This window comes from Phaseolus vulgaris, chromosome 2 (genome assembly GCF_051622355.1).
Source record: "Phaseolus vulgaris cultivar YP4 chromosome 2, ASM5162235v1, whole genome shotgun sequence".
NCBI lineage: Eukaryota > Viridiplantae > Streptophyta > Magnoliopsida > Fabales > Fabaceae > Phaseolus > Phaseolus vulgaris.
Genome location: NC_143499.1, coordinates 37,217,857 through 37,244,525, shown reverse-complemented (window position 1 = coordinate 37,244,525; position 26,669 = coordinate 37,217,857). Strand labels below are relative to the sequence as shown.

At 31.1% G+C, this 26,669-nt stretch overlaps 3 protein-coding genes and 1 pseudogene across 3 annotated transcripts; 3 read left to right on the top strand and 1 right to left on the bottom strand.

The window, feature by feature from the left end:
* Window positions 1-2,187: 2,187 nt before the first annotated feature.
* Window positions 2,188-3,241, bottom strand: LOC137809442 (tetrahydroberberine oxidase pseudogene; annotated as a pseudogene).
* A 1,182-nt stretch (window positions 3,242-4,423) lies between these two features.
* On the top strand, window positions 4,424-5,102 carry LOC137811778 (uncharacterized). The gene is made up of 2 exons (XM_090298715.1): window positions 4,424-4,656; window positions 4,791-5,102. The coding sequence occupies exons 1-2, from the start codon at window positions 4,494-4,496 to the stop codon at window positions 4,982-4,984; spliced, it is 357 nt and encodes a 118-aa protein (XP_090154841.1). The 5' UTR covers window positions 4,424-4,493; the 3' UTR covers window positions 4,985-5,102.
* Window positions 5,103-7,397: 2,295 nt separating this feature from the next.
* Window positions 7,398-8,193, top strand: LOC137811776 (uncharacterized). Its single transcript, XM_068613609.1, has 2 exons — window positions 7,398-7,634; window positions 7,728-8,193. The coding sequence occupies exons 1-2, from the start codon at window positions 7,472-7,474 to the stop codon at window positions 7,919-7,921; spliced, it is 357 nt and encodes a 118-aa protein (XP_068469710.1). The 5' UTR covers window positions 7,398-7,471; the 3' UTR covers window positions 7,922-8,193.
* A 7,658-nt stretch (window positions 8,194-15,851) lies between these two features.
* Window positions 15,852-17,741, top strand: LOC137811775 (E3 ubiquitin-protein ligase SINA-like 7). Its single transcript, XM_068613608.2, has 2 exons — window positions 15,852-16,299; window positions 16,845-17,741. Exons 1-2 carry the CDS (start codon window positions 15,994-15,996, stop codon window positions 17,487-17,489), a joined length of 951 nt encoding a protein of 316 aa, XP_068469709.1. The 5' UTR covers window positions 15,852-15,993; the 3' UTR covers window positions 17,490-17,741.
* Window positions 17,742-26,669: the final 8,928 nt, after the last annotated feature.

The window sequence follows — 26,669 nt, the reverse complement described above, 5'->3', positions numbered from 1 at the left end:
ATTCAGAGTGTTTATAAAAGAAGTTTCTTCTTGCATACACGATCAATGGAACACACACATCTAACGTATGTAAACAAAAGTTTATAACTTTCACTTTCTAAGTGCTTCGTTAGTCTATACTTATATATAATTTATATATAATGGAAATTTCTCTATAACTATTTTATATATATATATATATGTTTTTTATATATATAACTATTTATATATATATAAAAAGGTTAATTTTAGTTTTAGTTATTTTGTAATTTTGTAAATATTAAAACAATTATTAGAATGAAGTTTTTTAACCTAAAACAGTTTTGAATTTAGTTTTTTGAAATATATCTTTATTTTTCCAGTTTTTAGTTTTTTTAGTTTGAATTTATATTTGAAATTTTTATTATCGTTTTTCTCTCCTCCCTCTTTATCACTTTATCTCCTATTCATATCACTTCCATTAGATAAAAAGATTCATTTTTCAATACAAGAGTAAGAAGAAGAGCACGCATCCCACGTTAGTCTTTGTAAGTGAGTTTTCTTTTCTTGTTTAATTGTTAATGTTACTGCACAGGTACAAAGTTATCTTAACACCATTGTTGATGTGTGGGCATCGACACGGGGAGGATGAATGTGTTCTGAATATGACTTTTCTGCGGAGAGATGAAAGGGGTAAGAAAATAAATATTTTCTTAAGGTTTTAGGTAGTTTCTCATCTTATTCTTTTTTTTTCTTTTTATTATTATATTTCTTTTTTTTAGTTTATGTTAGTAACAACAAATCAAAATTAGTGATTCACAAGACTGATGACTTAATTTCTTTAAGGTACAAAGTTAACTTGACATCATTGTTGATGTGGGCATGGGAGGATGAATGCGTTCTAAACATTCTTGCGAATAAGAGGAAAGAGATTGGAAAATAAATATTTTTTTAAGGTTTGTTATATAGTTTCTTATCTTATTATTCTTTTTTTTCTTTTCATTATTATATTTCTCTTTTTTTAGTTTTATGTTAGTAACAACAAATCAAAATTAGTGATTCACCAGAATGATGACGTAATTGCTCTAAGGTACAGAGTTATCTTGACATCATTGTTGATATAAGAATGCATTTTGAATACAACATTCTTGCGGAGAGGAGGAAAAAGAATTAGAAAATAAATATTTTCTTAAGGTGTGTTACAGAGTTTCTCATCTTATTTTTCTTCTTTTTTTCTTTTCATTATTATATTTCTCTTTTTTAGTTTTATGTTAGTAACAACCAATCAAAATTGGTTAGGTTTATTGTGTTATAAATTTAAATTTGTTTAATATATTTTTTACTACAACTTAATTATTAAAAAGTAGGTTGAAACTCATAAATGATGAGAGAAATGTTTCTATCTTATTTTTATTCAGTAATATTTGATATTTTAAAGATACGAATACACATAATAATATACAATATAATAATAATAAAAAAAATACGGATGCACATCTGTTTCACTCTGTAAATCTAAGCCTCTAAGTAACTAGCGGAACCGCTCATGCGCCTGTATATCCGATTTTTTATAATAATATTATATTAGTGTTAACTTAATCATTATTAACTTAAATAAGTAATAAAATAAAAAATTAATTTTTATTTAGTTTACACTAACTTAATAAATATAAATAATATTAGCATTAATTAAGCCTACACGAATCTTATTTATTTTATAGTTAATACAAATTTAACCCCAACATAAATATTTTTACTTATTAAGAATGTTAAAATAATTAGCATCAATTTAAAATTGTTAAACCTATTTCTAATATTAAGTGAACTCTGTTTATAACGGCTAAGCCAATATTAATTTATCATTGACTTATGTACTTTTATTTATTGTAAAGTTTACATGATTTCACTGACGTGCATGTTTCAAAAAATATAAATTAAATCAAATAATAATTTTACATTATCAACTTTTAAAAAATTAACTTTTTGTATCATGTTAGAGTAGTCATCCAACTATAATAAAATTGCATTTTTTTTTTCAATGCTACTCTAATAACATGGCATTTTTGTGAACACTATTATTTAGTATATGTAATTTTAAACATTTGAGTTACTCTCACAAACCTAAATTAAAAACATACAACATTTATTTTATTTGAATGGTAGATACTAGATGATTTTCATTACATTTATTTTATCTAAATTGTAGGTGCTAGATGGTTTAAAGATAATTTAATTTTCTTCAATGGACAACGAAGGAATGCTTTGTTCGTTTCTGAAAAAGTTCGTTTCAATGGACCTTAGTCTTCACTCTAGCCAATCTCTTGAAATTATTAATGAAATATTTCAAACCCTAAATTTTGGCTTGGGTATAACTAGTGTAGCCATTGTTATTTACCCCAATGTCAAGGTCTCTGTAATTCATACATGCAGCTCTGGGAGAATTTGAAACATAAGGTTCCATATATTTATACATTCTTCTAACAAAATTCATGTTTTTTTGTGCTATCTCATCCCCTTCCTCTTGCCATTTGGTGTTATAGTGAATATGAAATATGTATCTAGATCTGTGAGAAAACGGAATTTCAGATTCCGAAATCTCATACATTCTGCCCCCGTAAGGAGCCAATTGAAGCTGAGTATTTTCAACCTTAGCATCATAAAGCAAATGCCATAACCCTTGTAATCCTTCAACGGGAATGGGTTGGCTAACATAATCAGATTTTCCTTTGTATTTCCATAAATGAAGTTGAGTTCTGTTCAACATAACTTCAGGGGGTTCATTGCCTGAAGTTCCAATCAACACAGCATTGAAGAAGACAGCTGAGCCAATCCAACTCGTCTCTTTACAGTCTTTTCTGTCCAAACCCAACTCTGGGAAGCTCTTTTGCATCAATGGAATAAGCTCTTCTACACCTCCCAGAAACAAGGACACAAACCTCGCTTTTATTGTTACCTTTCCATGTTGACGTGAATTTACCCTTCCTATGTCCACCCTAATCATTATGCGCTCGTCCAATTTATTGGCCACAAGCTGCCACTTTTGAATGATCTCGCTTGCATTCTCTTCCAATGTCCTTGAAACATCGAACACTGTCACGGTTGATGGAACTGGAACCAGTTTTACCTTCCAAGCCACAATGACTCTAAAGCTTGCTCCACCACCTCCTCTAATGGCCCAAAACAGATCCTCACCCATGGCTTGTCTATCAAGAAGGTTATCATTCACATCGATTATGTGAGCATCTATGACATTATCTCCAACAAGAGTGAAAACCAGACTCATTTATAATCCAATTAGAAATATCATGTTCCTCTCTAACCATAATTTGACTAAAAAGATGAGGCATCTGTTGTAAAGACAATGAAATATTCCAATCATCACCTGTCCAAAACGGAGAGATTGTATCCAGAATACTAGCAACATTAGATAATTATGCAATATTTGTTAAAAAAGTAGTAACACACCATTTATCATTTCAGAAATTAATAAAAGAACATGTACCAACAGTTTAATAAAATATAGTATAATAAAACTGTTTAATTTCAGGTCATAAATCATTTGAACTAATATAAATGTATCCTAATTCATCATACTTAATTATGAAAACATAAAATTTCAGAAAAAATATTTAAAAATATTAAAATTAAAATATCATTTTTTTCAAATCTTTATAGAAATAACTACATAATCCTTAATTTTTTTACTTTAAATGAAAATATATAACAAAAAAGGTTAATTATTATTGAACCCATGAATAATTGTGTAAACCTTTTTTTAATTTTGAAAAATAAATATATAACTTAAAAATATTTTCACATGAATCTATTGATTTTTATAAAAAAATGAATATTTTAAAAATTATATTTATTTTGTATATATAATTAAAGATGATCATCTCTTCAATTGACTCTCAAACTCAAATTTAATTTTGAGTTTTTTTTCTGTATTTTTTCATAATAAATTATGATAATTACTTTCCACTTTTTTTCAATTGAGATAAGAGATTTTGTAATAAGTATACTCCAGATAAAGTTAAGAAGATATTAGTTTAACTTAGGAGGGTAGATAAGTAACATTATACTCACAATGAATGCAAACATTTAACTTCACATTTGGGGTATACTTTATAATTTATTTTGGATTTCATTCTTTACAATATATATATCTTCTCAAAGAAGTTTAAGGATGTTCACATTATAACCCCACTCATACAATAAATAATATTTACTTAAGGGTTTATTTTTTTTAATGACACATATCAGTCTTATAATTAATTATCATTATTATATATAATATTAAAATTAAACGTGAATTTTCAAATTTTAAAGTAAATAAAAATAAAAAAAATTACAAAAATAAAATTAAAACTTACACATTTTATAACCATTAAAATATTATATATGTATGGTAAAAAAAATTAATATGTTAATGGTGCAAGAAAGAAAAAACCGTAGTGGCTTTAAAACACACCGTCAAGACAATTTCAAAATTCAGATTGGAACAAGAGCCTTGGAGAGAGAAGAGAGCAGAGAGAATGGCATCAAATTCCCAAAACATGAAGAGTTTTTACCCAGAGAAGAAACCCACAACCGCAAAGAAATCTTCCAAGAAATCTCCCAGTAACGCCGCCACTTTGGGCTCCACTGCGGCGCAAACACCGGCCCTCGTCTCCGACGCCGGGAAACCCGACCTCAAAGGTCCCTTCTAATGCTTAGGGTTTTCTTTTCTCTCTTTTTTTTACTGCAATTTCATTTCTCTTTTTTTTTTTAACTGCAATTTCATTTCTCTTTTTTTTTAACTGCAATTTCATTTGTCTCTTTCTGTTATGTAGATGAATACGATGAGAAGGAGACGCTGTTGAGGCAATTCGACCTGAACATAGCGTATGGGCCTTGCGTCGGTATAACGCGGCTGGCACGGTGGGAGCGTGCTCAGAGGTTCGGTTTGAACCCTCCGCCGGAAATCCAGAGCCTCTTGAAGAGTGGAAACGTTCAGACGGAGTCCTTGTGGGGTGATCGCATTTAGGGGATGTTGCTTGCTTTCTTGCTTCGGTTGTTAGTTATGAAATCTTGTTTAACTGCCTCATCCCTCTTGTAATGTGTGTCCATGGAAATGTTTATAAATTGGTGTTTGTCTCGCTTCAGTGCCATATTTGTCTTTCTTTAATACTGCCATAGGTGAAACTCAAGATTAATGTTTCAAGTTATAGAGAGAAAATAAATGTCGGAAATTTTTGGTGTAATAGGTGATTTGATGAAGAAATTATCACTTGATGTAAATCAGATTACCCAGTAGATGTATAAGGAAAGATAGATACACAATCAATAGAAGGAAAGATAAATGAATGAATAATGTCAATTGGGTGTATACACTATATGAGCATTTAATGATTTGGGATATTTTTTTATCAACTCCTTATGTTTCTTTCGTTTAAAAGTAACTTTTTCTGTTTTTCTTTTCTTACATGACTTTCATGTGGTCCCTCATGGTTTTGTATTTTGTTTTTATTTTTAGTTTTTATTATGATATGGTTAATGATACGTAAATTTGGGTTTTCTTTTGAAGATATCAAAGTTTATAATGATCTATATAGTTTTAATTACACATACTATGAATAAATTTATTGTTTTAGTTGAGATCCATTTAATTGGTTAATTAGATCTTAAATATTATTTATGTTGATTATGAGTTTTTAAAGTAGATGGTGTGATAAATGATGTGAAGAAAGTTTTTACTTATGTGAATGAGTGGAATATGTAAAAAAAAGTTATTGAATCAAAACATAAAATGAATTTGAGAATAAAAGAATAAAATTAAAAATAAAATCCAATAATTTTGAAAAGTTGAAAACTACAAAGCAGGGTAACAAAATTTGAAAGAATATTTTTTCAAAATTCTTGAATGAAGTAGTAAAACCTATAAAAAGACACATAAACCTGTAAAAGATTTGAAGAATAAATCATCAAGTTTGACACATATCATCTCAAAAACAATACATTAAGGTTTCATTAATTTTCTTTATTCTCTTTCTTGTATTTTTTTCGTTTTGTCTCGTATGAATGAATAAACTCATTTGGCTTTATTATCTTATAATTTCACATTAAATTTTAAGATTATGTGTAATTAAAATTTTGTTAATTTTTTTCGAGTTTAATTATTGTTTTAAAAAATTTTAAATTTTTTGTTTTGAAAAATAGACATACATACTTAAATTTTTTGTGTACACAATTTTACTTTTAAAAGAATTATTTTTAAATTTAAATACCTACTCACAATACAAAAACCACTTAAACAATAGAAATTTATATATAATAATATTCATTTTTTTTTACAATTACCTTTAATGAAAATCCTTTATAATTTAATAATTATTTTATTTCAATAATAATAATAATTGTTTTTAAAAATGGTCATTATTTAAATTATTTATCCTTTGATAAATAAAAAATAATTTATTTATTTATTTAATAAAATAGATAATTTTTTTTTAAACTAATGTTACATAATTTTTCAATACTATTATTATAAAATTATAAGTATATATATATATATATTAAATTTTATTATTTTTTTATTTTTTTAATTAATTACTTATAAAAGTTAATAAAATTATATATTTTAATGAAATAAAAATGTGAATATAATGTGCTCTAAATGCATTTATTTTCACTAGTATAAACAAAATATATACGGTATTTTATTATTCTTTGTAGTTATCAATTTTTTTTTAGAAATCATATTCAAACTTTCTAAATTATTGAGTTTTTTCTACAACACAATCTTCTAAAATCAATTATCATTTATAATATAATAATAATTATATATATATGTATATATATATATATCTTTTATTTTCTTAAAAATATAATAGAATGAAGTGTTTTCTAATATCATAATAATATAAAGAATAATGTAGCCCTTTTATGTATCCAAAGTGGTTATATAAGAAATGTTTATTTGTACCTTTTTATTTCAAATGTTGTTGTGCAATACAAGTAACAAAGCATAAAATGTTGGTCAAGACTTGTTTATAATTTTACAATATTTTAATTTCAAAATACATCTTAATTATTAAAAATAATTATAAAGAAAAGTCAAAGTAAAAATGAAAAAAGTAACCAAACTAAAATTATTGCTTAAAATACTATTTTGTTGTTAAAAATATTAATTTTGTATTTTTAAGTAATATTTAAACCTTTTCTGAATATGAAGGATTGCAACTAAAACATATCTAAACATATTTTTAGTAAAAATTATTTGCTGAAAATGTTACTATAAACAAAAAATAAAACAGATATTTTTTTTTCAATTTTTGACTTCTAAATATCAAGTTATTAAAATGAAATATTAATTTCAGTTTAAGAATTATTGCAAAAAAATATCTAAGTAATTGAATATTTGTATAAAAGGAAAGAAGAGGCATTATAAAAGAAGTTCCTGCTTCCTGTTCAGACTTAAGACAGACATTTTCAAAATTCAAATTTGAAAAGTGCTTTAGAGAGAGAAGAGAAAATGGCGACCGTGTCTGGAAATATGAAGGGTTTTTACCGACAGAGGAAAACCACCGCCACGAAGAAATCTTCCAAAAAATCTCCGATTAACGCCGCCATTTTGGGATCCACTTCGGTCCAAACACTGGCCACCATCTCCCCCGGCGGAAAACCGGACCTCCAATGTCCATTCTAATTCCTAGGGCTTTTTTTTTTTTTTTTTTAATTCAAACACATTTATCTCTTTCTATGACTAAAAGGTGAAATTTTGTATGCAGATGAATGCAGTGAGAGCGAGGTGGTGTTGCGGCAATTCGATTTGAACATGGCGTATGGGCCCTGCCTTGGGATGGCGCGGCTTGCACGGTGGGAGCGTGCTCAGAGGCTTGGTTTGAACCCTCCGCTGGAAATCGAGAGTCTCTTGAAGAGTGGGAAAGTTCAGATGGAGTCCTTGTGGGGTGGTCGCATTTAAAATTTAAAATTCCTTTTTCCATGGAAAGAAAAAATAAATGACATCCAATAGCATTTTGTGTTTAGGTTTTGCTCAGGAAACTCAGCTTCTGGCTGTGTTCCTTGTTATGTTACTCTAAACTAAACATTATGACTGCAAAATGTTGTTGCTTTCTTGCTTCTTGTTGTGAGCCATATGAAGTCATCTTTTGCTCTGTTATCTGGTTAATCCCTGTTGTAATGTGTGTGAATGTGATTGTTTATAAATTGGTGTCTGTCTCTCTTTCGATGTCATATTTGGATTTGTTTGAAGTTGTCATAGTTTTAACCTCAGAATTAATGTTACAAGTTTTGATATTATATTTGATTTTATCTCAAAACTAATTGTGTCTTTGAAATTTGTCCATCAGAATTTTGCATAACGGTTAAAACCTTGAAACAGGTGAATTGGCATTAGATAAATGAATAATGGATAATATCAGATGAGCGTGTTGCAAAAGCATAATAGGCTCAGCATTGAGAAATTATGTAGCACGGGTGTTTTGTCTTTGATGTTTGATAAAATATTTTTTTCCAAAAAGATTATAAGTTTTACTGTCACATGAAATATTTGAAGAACACTATCTACCAGAAGAATAAAAGAGATGATGGGTATCATGCCTGGGTAGAGAGCAACAATATTTAGATATATGAAGAAGAATGATATGAGAAGAAGAATGGATTTTCATACATGAAGGATACATATTACACCTATATCATGTGACATCTCCCATAAGATAAGTCTACTCCTTAACCTAATGAAAGATGCACCAGAACACAGCAACTTACATGTAGAAGATGTTGTTGCACACATTTTCGAAAGAAATGTAGGTCCAACTCAAAATGGTTAGACTCGAGTGAATTACTAGATTAGCTGCCATTAGAACAGCTCCAAGGTTGTCTGCAAAAAATCATAGGAGTAGTAGTTGGAGGACGCAACTCAGTTCGAAGAGAGTGTATCCATGTTATCTTATCAAGGACGACAATGATACTCCTATACTCTGTTTGGTGCTACTTCGAGACACGACTTTTTGTTATGAGAAATCCATTAAACCAAATTTTTACCAAAATAAACACAATATCCCGTTGTGGCTCGTTTGTCGTCTAAATCGGATCCTCAATTCACAACGCTGAAGCCAATGAGAGGCAAGCTTGGACATGGTTTGAGGATGAGACCATGATGTATAGTTCGAGCTAACTAGCGCAAAATCCTTTTAATAGCCTCCTAATACTACTATAAAATTATTAAATAAAAACCAATTTTAGAGACAAAAATAATTAGTTGCTATATTGACTAAATTATATATTATTTTATAGACTAAAAATTATCGTATATTTCTCTGTCTTTGAAGAAGTCATTAGCGTGACATTCATATAAGAGGTTAACAAAGAGTAAAGAGTAATGTATTTCATTAGTCAGACTTTTGAAGATGCTTAATGTTGAAAGATTAAATCGAGGAGATAATCGAGGCAGGATACTTTTGAAGGGTTTTTAGATAAGAATGTCACTTTGTACCTCATTTACCGGGACGGAGAAAAGAGCAATCCATAAAGATTACGAAATACAAAAAACCCAAGTAGAAACTTGTTGAGATGATGATAACATGTCAAGGTCGACTCAATGTGCCTGCAGTGACCAAGAAGGACAGGCCAAAGAAGCTCCACTTAGGGAGTAATTAATATGACAATTGGAGGTTTGGTCAAGGGAGGGACGTCGGCCTCAACAAGAAAATGACACCTCTAGGTAGTAGAATTGGTAAACGAGATCGGTCCTCGATTTAACAAAGGGTGCCCCATATTACCTCTATTGATGTCGACCTCAAAGTCGTTGACCTTATGCAAGATGACCCCACGATCATAACTATTGAAATAGAAAATTTCGCAGTGATAAAAACCCTAGTTGACCAAGGGAACTCGATATACATATTGTATTGGAAAACCTTTAAAAAGCTCCAAATACCTGAAATAGAGATTCAACCCTATGATGATCAGATCATATGATTCTCTAGAGAGCGAGTTTATACTATAAGACATATAAACCTTTACAAAAAGTTTGGGGAAAGAGGGTTACAAAGTCGAACTATCAAGATACGATATCTCCTAGTCAACGTCAACATGTCTTACCTTCAACATCCTCTTGGGGAGGTTGTCCCTTAACCAGTTAGGGGCAATATTCTTTACCCCACATTTGATGATGAAGTTCTCCTTGATAGCAGGCGACACCATCACCATAAATGTAGACTAAAGGACGAAAAGAGAATGTTACGCGATTAGCTTGAAATTTGAACCACCACAACCTAGTCCAGATCATTTGACAGACCGAGATCAACTAAGTCCAAGATGGGACCATATTGATGCTTTAAACAACCTTAGTATGAGGATAAATGACATCTAAGTAGAATCTGGAGAGGATGTTACCCCTATTGCAACTATGGGATGGGAACCATTATACCCAAATTGTGACTTCAGTAAACACAAAAGACACTGATAAGATACATTGGGTCCTTACAAAAAACGTTGACTTGTTCCCCTAAACTACGATTGATATGTCGAGAACAACTATCAACATCATCCTGCATAAACTTTCAATCTACAAAGAAGCTAGACCGGTATCCCAGAAGAGAGGAAGTTAGGAAATGAGAAAAGAAACGCAACCAAAGTAGAAACCAAGAAACTAGTCGGAGTTGGATTAATTTGAGAAGCTCAATACACAATGTGACTCACAAATATGATAATGGTAAATAAACCAAACTGCAAGTGGAGAATGTGCATGGACTACGCTAACCTCAACAAATCATTTCCAAAAGACAATTATCTTTGTCGAGCATAGACCGGCTTGCCAATGGGTTGGGCGGACACAGGATGTTGAGCTTTCTTGAAGCATATTTTGGATATAACCAGATCTGCATGCACCCAAAAGATAAGGAGTAGACGACTTTTATAACAGATGATGCAAATTACTATTACGAGGTCATGTCTTTTGGCCTCAAGAACGCTTGAGCCACCTACTAGAGACTATTGGATAAGGTCTTCAAAGGCCTTATTGAGAGAAATATTGAAGTGTACATTGACGACATGGTTATTAAGTCTGAATCATGCAATCACATTTGGAGGATCTTAATGAAGTCTTTGTTGAGCTTAGGAAAAACAACATGAGGTTGAACCACGAGAAATGTGTCTTCGAGGTGAAAGATGAAAAGTTCCTTAACTTCAAACTCACTCATAAAGGTATAAAGTCAATCTTGACAAATGTCAAGCTCTCATCGCGATGAGAAGCCTAAAAAATTTGAAAAAGGTCCAAAGAGTTGTGGAAGGACTCACTGCACTATCTCAATTTTTGTCGAAACTTGTACAAAATCGATCGCTTAGCTGCTAAAGAAGGTCTATAGGTTGCATTGGAGTCCTTAGTGCAAAGACGTATTTGTGCAAGTAAAATAAAAATTAACCTTTCTCCCAATTATCCAAAAGTTGATCTGTCTAAATCATTTATCGTATATCTCTTTGCCTTTGAAGAAGCCATTAGCGCGACATTCATATAAGAGGTTAACAGAGAGTAAAGAGTAATGTATTTTATTAGTCAGACTCTACAAGAGGCTAAAAACTGATATCAGATGGTTGAGAAAGTTGCCATAGCTTTAATGACAATAACTTAAAGAATGAGACCATATTTTCAAAATTACCCAATGATTGTTATGATCAACTACCTGATCAATGAAGACCCTATCCAAACTCAATCTTGCCAGCCGAATGATCATTTGGTCGATTGAATTATCTAAATATTTGGCCGACTTCATAATTGAGTTGAGATTGAAACGAAAGTGAAAACAAGAACAAATGAGAATCAAATATAAGACCAAAATAAAACCACAACAACATTATATTATGATGATCAAGATTTATTTAAATCTTTATTTTGTTATTATTTTTTTATGAATATGATTGAGTAGTCATCCTAATTTTGTTGTATTTATGTAGCTAAATATATGATTGCTTAGAGAAATTGTATTTTTGAAAGATGTTAATGATATTTTGATTACTTATTGATGGATGACTTAGTTTCTTTTACTATAGCAAGATAAAGGCTTTGAGTTTATTTGTGTCTTTAAAGAGTGTTAAACTCCAAAGTTTGTAGTGAAAATAATTGATTGCACATAAATTAGACCTTCTATTTTTTTTTTCAAAGAAAAGTCCTTTTTTTTTTCAAAGAAAAAGTCCTTCTATTAGAAAAAAATCTATTTTTTAAGAGACTTTAAATTTAACTATTTATTATTTTAATATTTTGTTTGGTTGAGGATAGAGGTAAAAAGGGAAGAAAAGAAGGGAAACAAGCAAAAAAGTAAAGTTGTTTAGATATAGAAAAATTAAGTGAATTTTAATGAAAAAATTATGGTATATGTGATTGAAAAATATTTTATTTTTATTTTGATAATATTATATTTATTATTTATTTCATTATAATAAATAAAACATAAATATTAATTAATTTAAATATAATAATTAAATATTTTATTTTAATATTTTTATTTGAATTTACATGCTAGAATGAAAAGTAAACTAGTGATAATTTACATGTTTAACCCTATTTTTGATATGAATACTATTTAATGAAATTACTAATTGAGACCAAAATTAATATAATTTAGTTTTAGTCTTGAAAGGAAAAATGATACCAAAATTTTAATAACTAAAAGTGAATAATTGATACTTTAGAGATCAAAATTACACATTTAGTCCAAATATATATATATATATATATATATATATATATATTTACATATCTTAAAAATTTGTTTAGAGAACACCAACAATTAATAAATGTCATATGGTATTAGAAAAAATTAAATATGTTTTTCGTCTCTATACTATAACACAAATTGATTTTCGTTTCTGCATTAGTACAAATAACACATTTTACGTCAGTTTTATGAGACTTATTATAGCAGTTCTATTATCGATGTAAATGTCAACGATGTAGAAGGTCCATTACATCATTTTACATCGGTTCTATAACTGATATAATAAACTACTGTTTGTTTCATTTATTGACTTCTGCAGGACATATTACATTGGTTCTTATTTGGAACCGATGCAATATGTACCTTTTTACATGGGTTAAAATTTTAACCAATGTAATATGTAACATTTAAAAAAAAATTTATTTATTTATTTTTTTAACCTATAATTTTAAAAGACATACTAGATATGAATAAAAATAAGAAATCACAAGAAAAATTAAAAAAAAAATGAATTTTAATTCCAATATTCATCTCAAATATATATGTTCAATAAAACAAAAATGTTATCAAAATTCAAATACAAATTCTCTCCATCTAAACTTCCTAAACACCTAATATATTTATCTTAATCTAAATAGTATTTTTAAAATTGAAACACAACAAAAAAAAATCTTAAAAACTAATGTATTTAAAATTAAATTATAAGTATTTAGACATATACATTATCATCAAAATTATTAGCTATTAATATAACATAAATAATAAGAGTAAAACATATAAAACACTTACCCGAAATTGAAGCAACACAAATGCAAATCAGTGGAGACAACAAAAATTGAGGAATCAACCTAACTCGTTCTAGACTTCAAAGCACCTCTACGATGAAAGCAAACCCAATAACACAATCCAACACTAAAGATCTTTGCGATCCAAAAAGGAAAACACACAACCTAAAAAATGAGGCAATGGAGATAGTAATCAACAACAACAAAACAAAAAAAATGCAAGTTTCCCTTCAATCTAAAAAATCAAACCCATATAACAAAAAAATACAACACGACAATATAGACTATAGCGCGATGCGATGAGAGAGAACACTGAAAGAAGAAGACCAAATACCAACCAGTGGTGACGAAAATCTCACCGCCCACCACCACAACTAACGTCACCATTGCTGATGACTTTTTACGATAAGTGCATCGCGTTGTCATAAGTAATAATGTGTCCCTAAGGATGGAAATGATTAATAAGAAAACAGGCAAAGATTTCGTTGCTTCAAGTTGGAAAAATAGGGATTAGGTTTCATCTTTCTCACTCTTATGTATTTTGATTAGCATGATAACATTATGTTCTTTGATTGAAATTGATGCATGTATAAAATTCATTTATATCGATTCCTCACATATAAAATTATTACGAATGCTTCCTAAATATCGATTTCTCGTCAAGCGAGAAAGGCGTCGATTTTTGACACTGCCACTGGAGCATTCTCGCTCAAGCGAGAATGGGCTCAATCTACTGCTGAGTTGAGATTTTTATTATTTTTGTGCGTTCCTGGGCCTTCCAGCTTTCTCCTTGTAGCTTATATTATTCTTTTTTAGCCTAGTTGTCTCCATTCTCCCCTAGAAACCTGAAATTAACACCAAATTTGGGAATGAAATGCTCTTATTCAAATAAAGATCATAAAAAGGTATAATTTCATAAATTAGGGATTATTTTATATGTATTTTAGCATTTAATACTCATAAGTGCCTATATTTAATATGAAATATTACTGAAATTAGGCACTTATCAACTGCTACAAAGAACCCAACCCCAAAAATGAAAATGAAAAACACGACAGTTGTGAACTATGCACGACACAACAAGGGGGGAAAACGATGAATGTCTCCAACCACCCACTATCGCGGAAAACGTCACCAGAGATCCAAAGAACCAAACCAAAATTGGAAATGCAAAGAACTGTGAGTACGAGGCGCAACGAGGGAGAAGAGAAAGCAAACAAGCGTGCGAGAGGAAAATGACGTCAAAATGCGAAACCTAGAATTTTAAAATAGCACATATAACATCGGTTCCCTGATGCAACCGATGTTATATGTGCTTTTTGGTTGTGAGTACAACCGATGTAATATGTATAGAAAAAATTGCAAAAATATCACTGGTTAATGTGTAATGATGTGATTTTGAACATATTACATCAATTGTGAGTACAACATATGTAATATCTTTGTCAAAAATTGCAAAAATACCATCGCGTGATGCTTTACATCGGTTTTCGTGTAACTAATTTAATAACTTATTGTAATATCTGTATTTTATACTAGTGTTGGTCCAAAATTTAGACCATCCACGTGCTTGTAGTATGTAAATGATTGAAATAATTTTTTTTTATGTGAAATTGATTCAATTTGAGATTTCACTTTATCAACCCATTGGAAGTAGGTTTATTAGACATTTGTTTGGAATGAAAACAACAACGAATTTTTAAAAAAACTAACAATCTTTAAAAAAAATAACAATAATTTCACATAGAGAATGACTCATTCCAATTCTTTTTATACTATAGGTGCTTAATAATTTAAAATTTGAATCATACACAAAATTTAATTTTATGTTATAATCCAGGAACAAAAACATATTTCACACTATTAGAAATAATCACAATTTAAATTTTGTGTTATAAAACAAAAACATATTTAACACTGTCAGAAATAAACACAATGATCTTTAATTTTTAGAAACACTAATTTATTTTACAACAGTCGAAATGAAAAACACACTTATTTTAATTAACTTAAAAATATATTTAAACCCTTTTAATATGAGTTCAATCTTAAAATTTTCCTATTTTAAAATTTGCTTTAAATTTAATTTATAAGAATTTAAGAAGTGTCACCTTTTTATACTTCTTTTTGGAATTTTTAATGACATGCTTTAAATTTATTTAAAGAAAATTTATCAACTTATATTTTTTTGTGAATATATAAGGATATCTTTAAATTTATTTTAGAAATAAAAACAAAAAATTCATCGTATAGATAATGCATGCTTTTAATAATTTCAATTAATAATTACCATTATTTTGTACAATAATGGAGAGGAAATGATTCCCTGCTCAATAGTTCTATTAAATGCATATAGTTTGAATAAATCACAAACCGTTGATCTTCATCAAACGAACGCGATTGGTTGATGCATAAATTCCTGAAGTTTGCTACCTCAGGGAATCCGTGCTCGAACGACAACCATTTCCGTATAAGAAAGATGTTGAGAATTTGCAGAAGCAGAATCAGAATCAGAGAGCGAGAGAGAGAGAGAGATGGTGAAAATTTCAGTTGGTGGGTATGATGATGGAGAAGGACCCAGCAACCGCAACCAGAAGCGACGCAGGGAAGAGGAGGAAGAAGAAGAAGAACGAAACTCGCGACGAAGCTTCGAAATTGTAGACCGTTCAATTGAACTTCAAGAGCGTGAAGATCATCATCCTGCTCCACCCAATCGTGGTACCCCAAATGGGTCTGCAAGCAATGCCACCAGAGTTAGGTCCATTCCAATATTCGTTTCAGACCCTGATGTCCTCGATTGCTGCATTTGCTATGAACCCTTGAGTGCCCCTGTCTTCCAGGTTAATTTCCCTTCACGGCCCTCTTTTTCTTTTTTCTGATCTTGGCTTTTGCTCTGTCAATTTTACATCTTTTTTGGTTTTTCCTTTGGTGATTGTGTGTGGATTTTTTTTTTCTTTCGTCTATTTGGTAAACTGATTGTGGATGGAGTGAGGTGGTGTGGAAGGGGTGTTGCAGAGGCTTAAGATTGTTAGTTGGGATTCTCAGCGTTTTAGGGTTGTGGATAATTTTCTTGCAATTTTGAAATTTCTTGATCTTGGATTTATGGTTCAACATTTGGGTAGTGATTAGTTAAGCTACTCGTGAGTGGAGATGTTGTCAAGTACTAAACGGAATTGAGAAAGTGAGGGACTAAAAGGTTAGATTAGGGTAATGTAGCTGAAGAAGAAGTCCGAGGAAATTTGTAGCAATAATCTTGACTGGCTATGCTATTTTTCTTTAGCCAAGTTTTTTCCTTGCTCTATGTTGTTCCTTTTGTTTGCTGTCTGTTTTGTATGTAATGAAAAATCCAATTTGATGATTACTTTGTGGTTGAATGAAAATTCAGTGCGAGAATGGACATATTGCTTGCTCTAATTGCTGTGTCAGACTCAATAACAAGTGTCCCATGTGTTTGATGCCCATTGGGTATAACCGTTGTCGGGCTATTGAGAAGGTGTTGGAATCTATTAAAATGTCATGCCCGAATGCAAATTATGGCTGCACTGAGACATTTTGTTACAGCAAGAAAAACGACCACGAGAAGGAATGCATCTATCTACCATGTTTATGCCCACATACTGGTTGTGATTTTGTTGCCTCGTCCAAGGAGTTATTCCTCCACGTCAGCCACAGACATGTAGACTCTGGAACACAGTTTACATACGATAAATTTTTCACAGTCATCTTCAGTGCTGACCAGAAAACAATTGTTCTTCAAGAGAAAAATGATAGTAATCTATTTATTGTTCACAATAACCATGAGACTCTGGGACATAAAGTCCGCATTAGTTGCATTGGTCCCAAGTCTATGGGAGAGTTTCAGTATGAAGTTTTGGCTAGGTTTCGAGGAAGCACTCTAATACTGCAATCTTTTACCAAGATCATTCAAGGACAATACGCTGATGCTCCTTCAAATGCGTTCCTTTTGATTCCTTCTGGTTTTTTTGGCCCTCTACAACTGAAACTGGACATTCGCATTAAGTCACATTAAACCTTGGATGGAGATCGAAGGAGGCTGCATTTCGGTTTATATTTGTATGTGTTCTCTTTGTTTAGTGCTTAGCTAATCACATTCTATGTAGCACAGTTGACTTTAGTCAAAAAAGTTGTACTCATTAAGTCGGAAACTAAAGAACTTTTCTGTAGATGTATTTCAGGTAAATATGAATTATGCCTGAAATGTATTATTACATGGGAATTTTGTCCGTGTCTCTTAGAATATACAAAATGCGTTGACAAGTAACTTCTTTAGGTATTTTTATTCGCAATCCATATCCTCTGATAAAAGTCGTTGTACTCACGAATATCTTGAAAAGTCACATGATGGACCACTCACTTATACATATGTCTTCAAGAGAAGTATTTCCTAAAACAAAATGTTCTGTCAAATCCAGAAGTATTTCATAAAACAAAATGTTCTGTCACATCCGGACCCAAGAGAAAATGAATGGATTTTCTGCAGTTAAGAAGTTCACTACAATGGATATAATGAAAAATGGACTTTCTGCAGTTAAGAAATTCACTATAACGGATGTAATGAAAATCTTATCTACTCTCAGATTGGAAAGTTAGAGTTTATAAGTAATAACTCTTTAAAAGCAAGTTAAATATTTTAATTCTCCCGACCTTATGCTGTGGTCGAGTTTGGAATATTGGATTAGTGTAAAATTTGCAATTTTTTTTACAAATCATGATCTACGAGCTGCAATTTTCATTTTTATAATGAACATACAGAGTATAGTCACTGCATTGTGAGAATATTGCTTTAGGGAAAACATTTTTAATTTCTTTAGTCGCAACTCTGTGTGGTGCAGTGAGTTTTCCACTTGATGGTTTCGGCCAAGTTGTCTTCATCGAGTAGTGCCTTCTCCATTCTTCTGCATTCTCCTCCTATCGCAACATCCTATCGTAACACTTACCTTTCAGCTGCATTCTTCTCCTATCATAATACTTGCCTTTTAACCTTTGTGATTTGGAGATACAAAATAAAGAAAGACAATTTTAATCCCAATGTGCATAAATGATAGAAAGAAAAATTAATTTTCTTAGATAAGAAAAAAAGACAGAAAGAGAAATAAATGTGCATAAATGATAGAAAGAGAAATAAAATTTTACATGGATGAGAAAAAGGATATAAATGAAGGTTATGAAGTGTTTGATGTATAAGTGTTAATATGTGATTACTTTTGTCAATATTAATATTTAGTTCTGCACTATACTCTTTTCTGAGTTTGTCTATCTACCTTTTCCTTTTGGCCCCCCTTTTCGTACCTTCCTCCTCTTCCGGCTTTGTTCATTTGATCTTCAGCTATGGAGATGTGGGGGACTGAAAGCTCGGATGAAGAAGGTCCCAGATAATAAAATAATTTCTTTTTAAAATTGAGTAGTTAATGGACAAATTCCTTTCATGCCTCTCTTCTTCGTTATTATCTTCGTCTCGAGCAAAAGGAAGCTGAAAGAGCAAAGAAAGTTCTAATTTTCACATCTCATGAGACCCCAAAACTGTTTTCTTCCTGCTCCAAACAGGAGAACCTTTCTTGAAGCTAGCGTCAGATGAGAGGTGACATACTTTTGCTGCTACATAGCCTATCTTGGCTTATTATGATTTTCACGTAAATTGTGTCTTAGTTTGGGGTAGCAGTTCAACTCTTCTAAGAAACCTGTTTGAAATTGTTTTGTGTATTTGGATACCTTTTTGTTATGGTAAAGACATGATACAGTACTACAAATATTAACTATTACACAATCCATTTCATTATTAATGTAATCTAAGAGGAATAAAACATATCCTGCATACACATATAATAAAAAGGAGACAAACGAAAGATGTAATGAAACAACATGGGTTGCCAGAAAAACCACCCTATAAAGTGGCCAGAAAAACCTTCTTACGCTGATAATAAATACACATATAAAAACACTATTCCAACTACTAAGATAGGGTGAAGTCGGTAGGATGTCAAAACCAACAGCATCAGAACAGAGATAACCCATCCCCATGGTATTGATGATGACTCAGACTCCGCATCTCCATCATGCAAAGGTCTCACACTTGGTGCAGGAGGCACGAGGCGTGTTCCCTGGACAATGAGGGTCAACACGAGAGGTAAAAACAGCAGGAAGAAGTTGACGTTGGTGGTGGCTATCTGCATGACTAAATAGTTGTTGTTCAACTGTGATGATACCCACAGCAAGAACACCACTATGCCAACTATGGCTAGTAGTGGCGGAGGAGGAACAGATAACAAATTGTTCCCTCTCCACGCTGGCTTCGATTCTGGTTCACTTCTCTCATTCAGAGGGGAGGCCATTGCTCTGTCAACTTTTGTTGTGCAAGTTATGGAAAATGAATGGGATAAGCTTCACTTTTCTTCAGTGCAATAGTGATATATATTTACGATGAGTTTTCAAATATTTAAATTTAATTTAATATTTTTTTCATAACTAGAATAGTTCACCCAAGACCGATCAAATAATTCCAAAAACATGATGATGAAGGTGGTAGTTGTGACATGACAATAACTGATCCAGCAGAAGGCCTTTCATTTTGGAATTATGCCACGGAGTTGGGGGTGTGACGTGTTTGAAGGAGACTCAATCAGCGTAGTATAATCCTGGTTGTTTCATGCATGCATGGATGCATGCACAGCTTAATTAATATGAATAGTTTGAGTGTGATGTGTCTCATTGTAGTGCTGACACTTAGAGCTGTTAGGTTTTACTCACTACAGCTGGAGGGTTCGGGAAGCTACGATTAGAATTGGTTAATTTAAGTTCTGATATGTATCCTTGCCGTTTGTTTTGAACTTTTTAGCAGACCTGCTATTAGCAGATAATGCAGTTCTATTTGGCAAAGCTTCTGTTCTGTGGCAGAAGCTTATGAAATGTAGCTAAATCAGTATTCTAAAACCTTTGAACGTGCAGAAAAAGATTGACATGCACTACTTTTAGACAGATATATAAAAGAAAATAAAAATGTTTTTCTTGACACCCTTAGTATAAGGTGGAGAGCATGGTTTCAAAATATCATAACCTAAATATAGATTTTGTGCAAATATGAAACTACTTTTTTTTTTTGCATGACTGGTTTTGGTGGCCGTCAGATGTATGGTGATGATTTGTTGGGAATGGATGTTGTGAGTGACTTTTGTCGTCAACAGGTTTGTATATATCAACAATAATCGGTTTTTCCTAAATTATAATCGATTTTCATACTGTAATTATTTATGTAATGGAGTATAAGGTTGTCTGTTTTGAATTATAATGGATTATGGTTGTATTTGAATGAATCATAAATGATTATGTATGGATATTTGATATTTGTTGCGGCTATGTGTGATTGCAGTTGTTTGTACCTATGTCTGATGATATGATATTTAACTGTAACATGTGAAAAGTGAAAGAGAATTAATAATTCGATATTTCACATTTTTATATAATTACATTATAATTCTTAATATTATTATTTTAATATATTTTATATTATTTAATTTTAAATTTATTTTTTATTATATATATATATATATTTATTTTAAACTTATCACATTAAAAATATATGAATTTTAAAACTATTTTCACCTTTCCTTTCTTGTATGTTTGGATTACAAATTGTAATTTTATTTTTTATTAATTAATTTTTTTATCAATCACTTTTATCATATCAGATACAGATAATCTCAATTTTTAATGCTTTTGATTAGATGTTTATCAAATGAATTATGAATGGATCAAATTTTTATATAAATATTTTAGTATTTATAAATTGTGTATCTGATCCTCTATAATTTAAATTAAGATTTATTTATCCGTCTGGAAAAAGTGAGCTGAATTAAAATATACCCCAACGCATTAGCATTTATATGCAGTCCCGAACTTGAAAAGAAATTGGGATTTAGTGTGTTTTGGTGTAAATTACAAGGATCCTCTCAAGTTACACTGATTTTCCAATTTTCTTTAAAATTTTATACCATTTTTTATATTAAAAACATGACATTATCATTTTTTATATTATACATATATCTTTTTATCAGAAACAAAATAAAACATAAAGAACGCTAGAAGTGTTTCAGTATATACAAAAATAAAGTCATGTTCAAATTTGTATTATTTATATTATATTTTTAAAAATATAAATAATTAATAACTATTTGACCCTCCAACAAGATTTATGACAAAATAATCACCAAGAGAATATATTAAAATAGAAGAACATATCCCACATCATCATTCAAATGATAAGTTCTTAAATTTTTAAAAATATTTTACATCCCTCTTCTTTACATTGCATATACATAAGAGAGATTATTGTAATTTTTTAGTTTTTTTAGATAATATAAGTATAATTTTAAAAAAATCTAAAAAAAATCTTAATGTAATTTATTTTTAAAGAAGATAAAATTTTAGTTCCCAATAAAATTATTTACTTCCTTTCCTTTTTCCTTATATTCTAATCAAATAAATGAAAATAAATAATCACTAGTGCAAAATGTAGAAACAAATACTGTTTACTAAGTGCGACTTTACGATCAGACGTAACCTTTAAAACCTTTAAAACCGTGGTGGCACTTTTGAAATTAAGTTCATTTAGAAATGCGGCTATTTGTAATAGTCGCATTCTTAAATAATCTTTTACCTTAATTTTTGAAGCGCGCCACTTACACTTTCTTGTTTTCTTTATCCTCTTTGCGTTTCACGTTTGCATTGTTCCTGCTCGCATTTGCGCTTAGTGTTGTTCATCTCTTTTTCTGTAGCTTCATTGATTTTGTTTCGTACCTTTGTAAGTTTGTTCAAACTCTCTTTCTTCTTCACCAATGTATATAAATCTTTTTTGTTTATCTTAGTTTGTTTGGTTTCTTGCATTGATCGAAGTACTGTTGCATTGCTTTCGTCGTCTCTTCTGTGGTTTCAGGTTTGCTCTGTCGCTGCTTCTACGTCTGCCGCCGCATCCGCTGTTGTTGCTGACGCTCCCGTGCCACTCTTGACCAACGTTGCCTTCACACACAAGGTTGATGATGTTTTAAATTTTTTGAATATTTTTTATTGTTATGAATTTGTTTTTTTATGTATTATAATTTGTATTTTTTAAAATTTATTTTATTTAGTATTTATTATAATTTGTATTTATATTATGTTAGTTGTTAGTTTAGAATAGAATTATTGTGTTTCTATTGAGTTTGAGGGTGTTCAACCCTCGGCAATTGATACGCGTTGGTATTGAGTCCGGGGGTGTTTGACCCTTGGCAAACGCGTGAGATAGAAAACCGATTAGAAAACACCTGAATGACTATTTCAGAATATAATGGATCAAAATTGGATTAATTCTTTTCGCATAAGTGATGAGTACGAAAGAGGAGTAGAAGAATTTATACAATTTGCACAACGTAACACGATTAATAGTGGTCATGAGTGAACAAAGATCAGGTGTCCGTGCGTTAACTATTTAAATGGAAAGATACTGGATGTTAAGATAACGAGGGATCACTTGCTATGTGATGAGTTTCTTCGATCTTATAAAACTTAGACATGGCATGGTGAATTGTTAAATTTACCACGTGTTTGCGTAACTGAAGAATATATGGGGTCCACAATGGATGATGTAGTACATGATGATGTAGATGATGATCGATTAGAGGACATGATTCGTGATGTGGTTGCTTAGTCTTTTGCAGAAGCGCATGGATATGGAAGTATGTCAAGCGATGCAGAGACTCCATTGTATCATGGATCAACTAACTTCACACGGTTGCCGACAGTGTTAAGATTGATGAATTTGAAGGCAATAAATGGATGAACTGATAAAAGCTTCACGGAATTACTTCAGTTGTTGAAGGATATGCTTCCAGAGGAAAATAATCTACCTAATCGTAATTATGAGGCCAAAAAAATTCTTTGTCCAATGGGTATGGAGTATAGAAAGATTCATGCATGTCCTAATGATTGTATATTATACCGAAACGATTTTGAATTGTTGAAAAGTTGTCTGAGGTGTGGGTTATCACGTTATAAGATGAAACAAAAAGATGATGATACTATTTAAGATATAGTAAAGCATGAACCCCCAATGAAGGTTATGTGGTATCTTCCCATCATTTCAATGATGAAGTGTTTGTTTGCAAACCCAAACGATGCTAAAAATCTTAGATGGCATGCAGATGAGAGGAAATGTGATGGAATGTACCAACATCCGACTGATTCTATTCAGTGGAAGAAATTTGATGATGAGTTTCCAAAGTTTGGTAAAGAATCAAGAAATATATGACTTGGTTTAGCTACAAACAGAATGAATCTGTTTGGTAATATGAGTACAAATCACAGTTCATGGTCTGTTTTAAGAGATTGCAAGATTGCTTAAAGCTTTGCATTGGTTAAAAGTGAAATATGATCCGTTGTATTCATTTTTGTATCAGGTGTGATCCTTCCTATTCTTTGTTGTTCTTCAATTCATATTATAAAAGTGTAAGAAATTGGTGTCTACAGTCAGAGGGTGTTCTGACCTATAGTGGTTGTGTTTCAAAGAGGGTGAGTGTTCTTGAAGGGTTCAAAATCATCTCTTTGGTGCTTGTGTTGTGTAATCTGTATTTGATTGCTTAGTGAAATACCCAGGGGTTTCTGGGGACTGAATGTAGCTCAGGTTAATAGTGAACCAGTATAATCCTTGTGTATTAAATCTCTCTATCCCTCACTGTTTTTAAATCTGTTTGATCTACGATTTTCCAAAGTGTTGATAAAAAAATCGACTGATTCGTATAAACAATCGATTGATTTTCTGGAATCAACAGTTTTGTTGTTTGGATGATCTAATTGCTTCTTTTGTGATTCTGCATTAACACTCATTCTTGTCCAAAATTTTTGAAAATCTTTCATTAAACAATTCACCCACCCTCTTGTTTAAGGCCTTTAATTCTAACAAAGAATTCAACAAAATGCAGTTTTATAGAAGTTGCTTGAAGAATCCTCAATCCAAGGTGAGAAACTTCTTTTTGGGAGGCTTAAGGCTAAATGAGAGGCTTATGGTCTTCATTGTTACATGGATGTTGACTCCAAGAGGAAGCAACCACTCCATGTTGACCGAGGAAGATCTTGTCTTCATCTATTGCATAATGAACAAGATCAAGATCAACTGGATTCACATAATCAAAAAACATATGCAAAAGTCTATGAGGTTAAGTGACTATCACTATCCCTATGTTGTCCTTATTTCTAAATTTTTGAATTACTTTGAAGTTGATCTTGAAGAAGAGCCAACTGAAATGGTCAAGGGATCACATGAAATCAACAATGGCCCTCTAAGCAAAATGGGTTTCACAAAAATTAGGGGAAAATGGGTCAGCAAGGATGGAAATCAATATGGATCCTCAAGTGGAGCTCATGCTGAAGATGGCAATGAAGAGAAAACTGATATTGCTGCTGATGGTGATGGTGCTGAATTCCAGGCCAGAGAAGATTATGTTGGTCCAAGTGTTGGAATCATGGGAGATCGCATCACCTCTATGACACCATTTGAAAGATTGATATTAAGAAGAATGGACAACCTTGTTGATGAACAAAGAAGCCACCATAAGTTTTGTGTGGCACGTTTTCAGAGCATTGATGAAGAGATTGAAGCTCTTCAAAATTAGTTTTTTGAGCTTCAATTGGAAGAAATGATTGAAGTCTTCAATGCTTTATTTCCAAATTCTGTTTAATCTGTTGAACAATATTTTAAACTCTATTTTTTTAATCTGTTGTCTTACTCTATTTCCGAAGACAAATAGAGGGAGATATATATGGTTTTGTGTTGAACATTTGCTGCAACCATCTTGTTTATCATCTGATTTAGATTCTGCTAGTTTGCTGCTTTGTGCTGATGTTGCTCTGCTCTAATTCTGCACCTTCTTCATTGGTTTTCACATTGATTTTGCTGGTTTTGCTTAAAACCACATGATGAAAACTGGTTCTTTGGTACTATTTAAACCTGGGATATATTGCTACCTGGTATATGCACAATTGTTGTTTTGTAGGTTCGTTCAAATTTAAACTGAACAACACAAGCAACCAAGGATTTATCTTCATCAAATAGGGGGAGATTATTGAACAAAGACTTTGATGACTCCAAATCTTGAAGAGTTGTGTGAATTTCTGTTGCTGCTTGTTTAGTTGGGTACTTTTGTAGTGTTTGAATTTGTAATCCACTTTAAGAATTGATCCAATGCCATTTGATCTTGAAACCTTTTAAAATGATAAGTTTTCAAAGATAAGTGGAAAATCAACTAGTTGATTTATCGTTTCAATCGGTTTTTTACACTTAGAAGCTTTTGAAAGAGTTTGAAACAATTTGACTTTGGTTAACTTTGTTGTCAAACCAATTCAATTGGTTGTTTCGATAAATCTACAGTTTGATTTTTGAAATTTCTTAATAGAGTTTTGTCAAGTCTATTAATTTTTTTTTGGCTGGTTTTCAAACTACTTTGGCTTTTGTTTTTAACGATTTTAATGGCTACTTGGAGTCTATAAAAAAGGTTTTATACTCCTAGCTGAAAAAACATATCAAGAGATTCATATTGCATTATTGAAATAAGTTTTCCAAGATTGCTTAAGGCTTTGGACTTTTCTTCAAGAGGAATAAAACTGTTGTGTGTTAAGTCATTTTTCTATTCTGTGAATTGATCTAGGTGTACTTTTTCTCTTCTTTTAATCTTTGTAGTTTTGTAAGGTTGTGTGGTACAAATCAAGAGGGTATTCTGATCTGTGTAGTGTTTGCAAAGAGAAGGTTGTGTTCTTGAAGGGTTCAATAACATCTCTTTGTTGTGTGTGTTGTAAATCAAAGTAGTTTGATTTGTTAGTGAAATTCTCAGGTGTTTCTGGGGACTGGATGTAACTCTTAGTTAAGAGTGAACCAGTATAAACCTGTTGTGTTAATTTCTCTTCCTCTTATCTCATTTAAATTTGTTTAATTATCATTTTTTATACTGCTGATAAAAACAATCGGTTGAATCGAAGAAACAAGTTAAAAGCATATTTGATTTTGACTGATATTATTTTGTATCTTTGATTCTGCTTGTGACTTTCATTAAAGCTTCATAGTTTTCGAAAATCTTGCATAAACAATTCACCCCCTCCTTCTTGTTTTAGCCTTGAAATTCTAACAACATCTACCATAAATCATCCATATCAAAATCAACATATTCACATT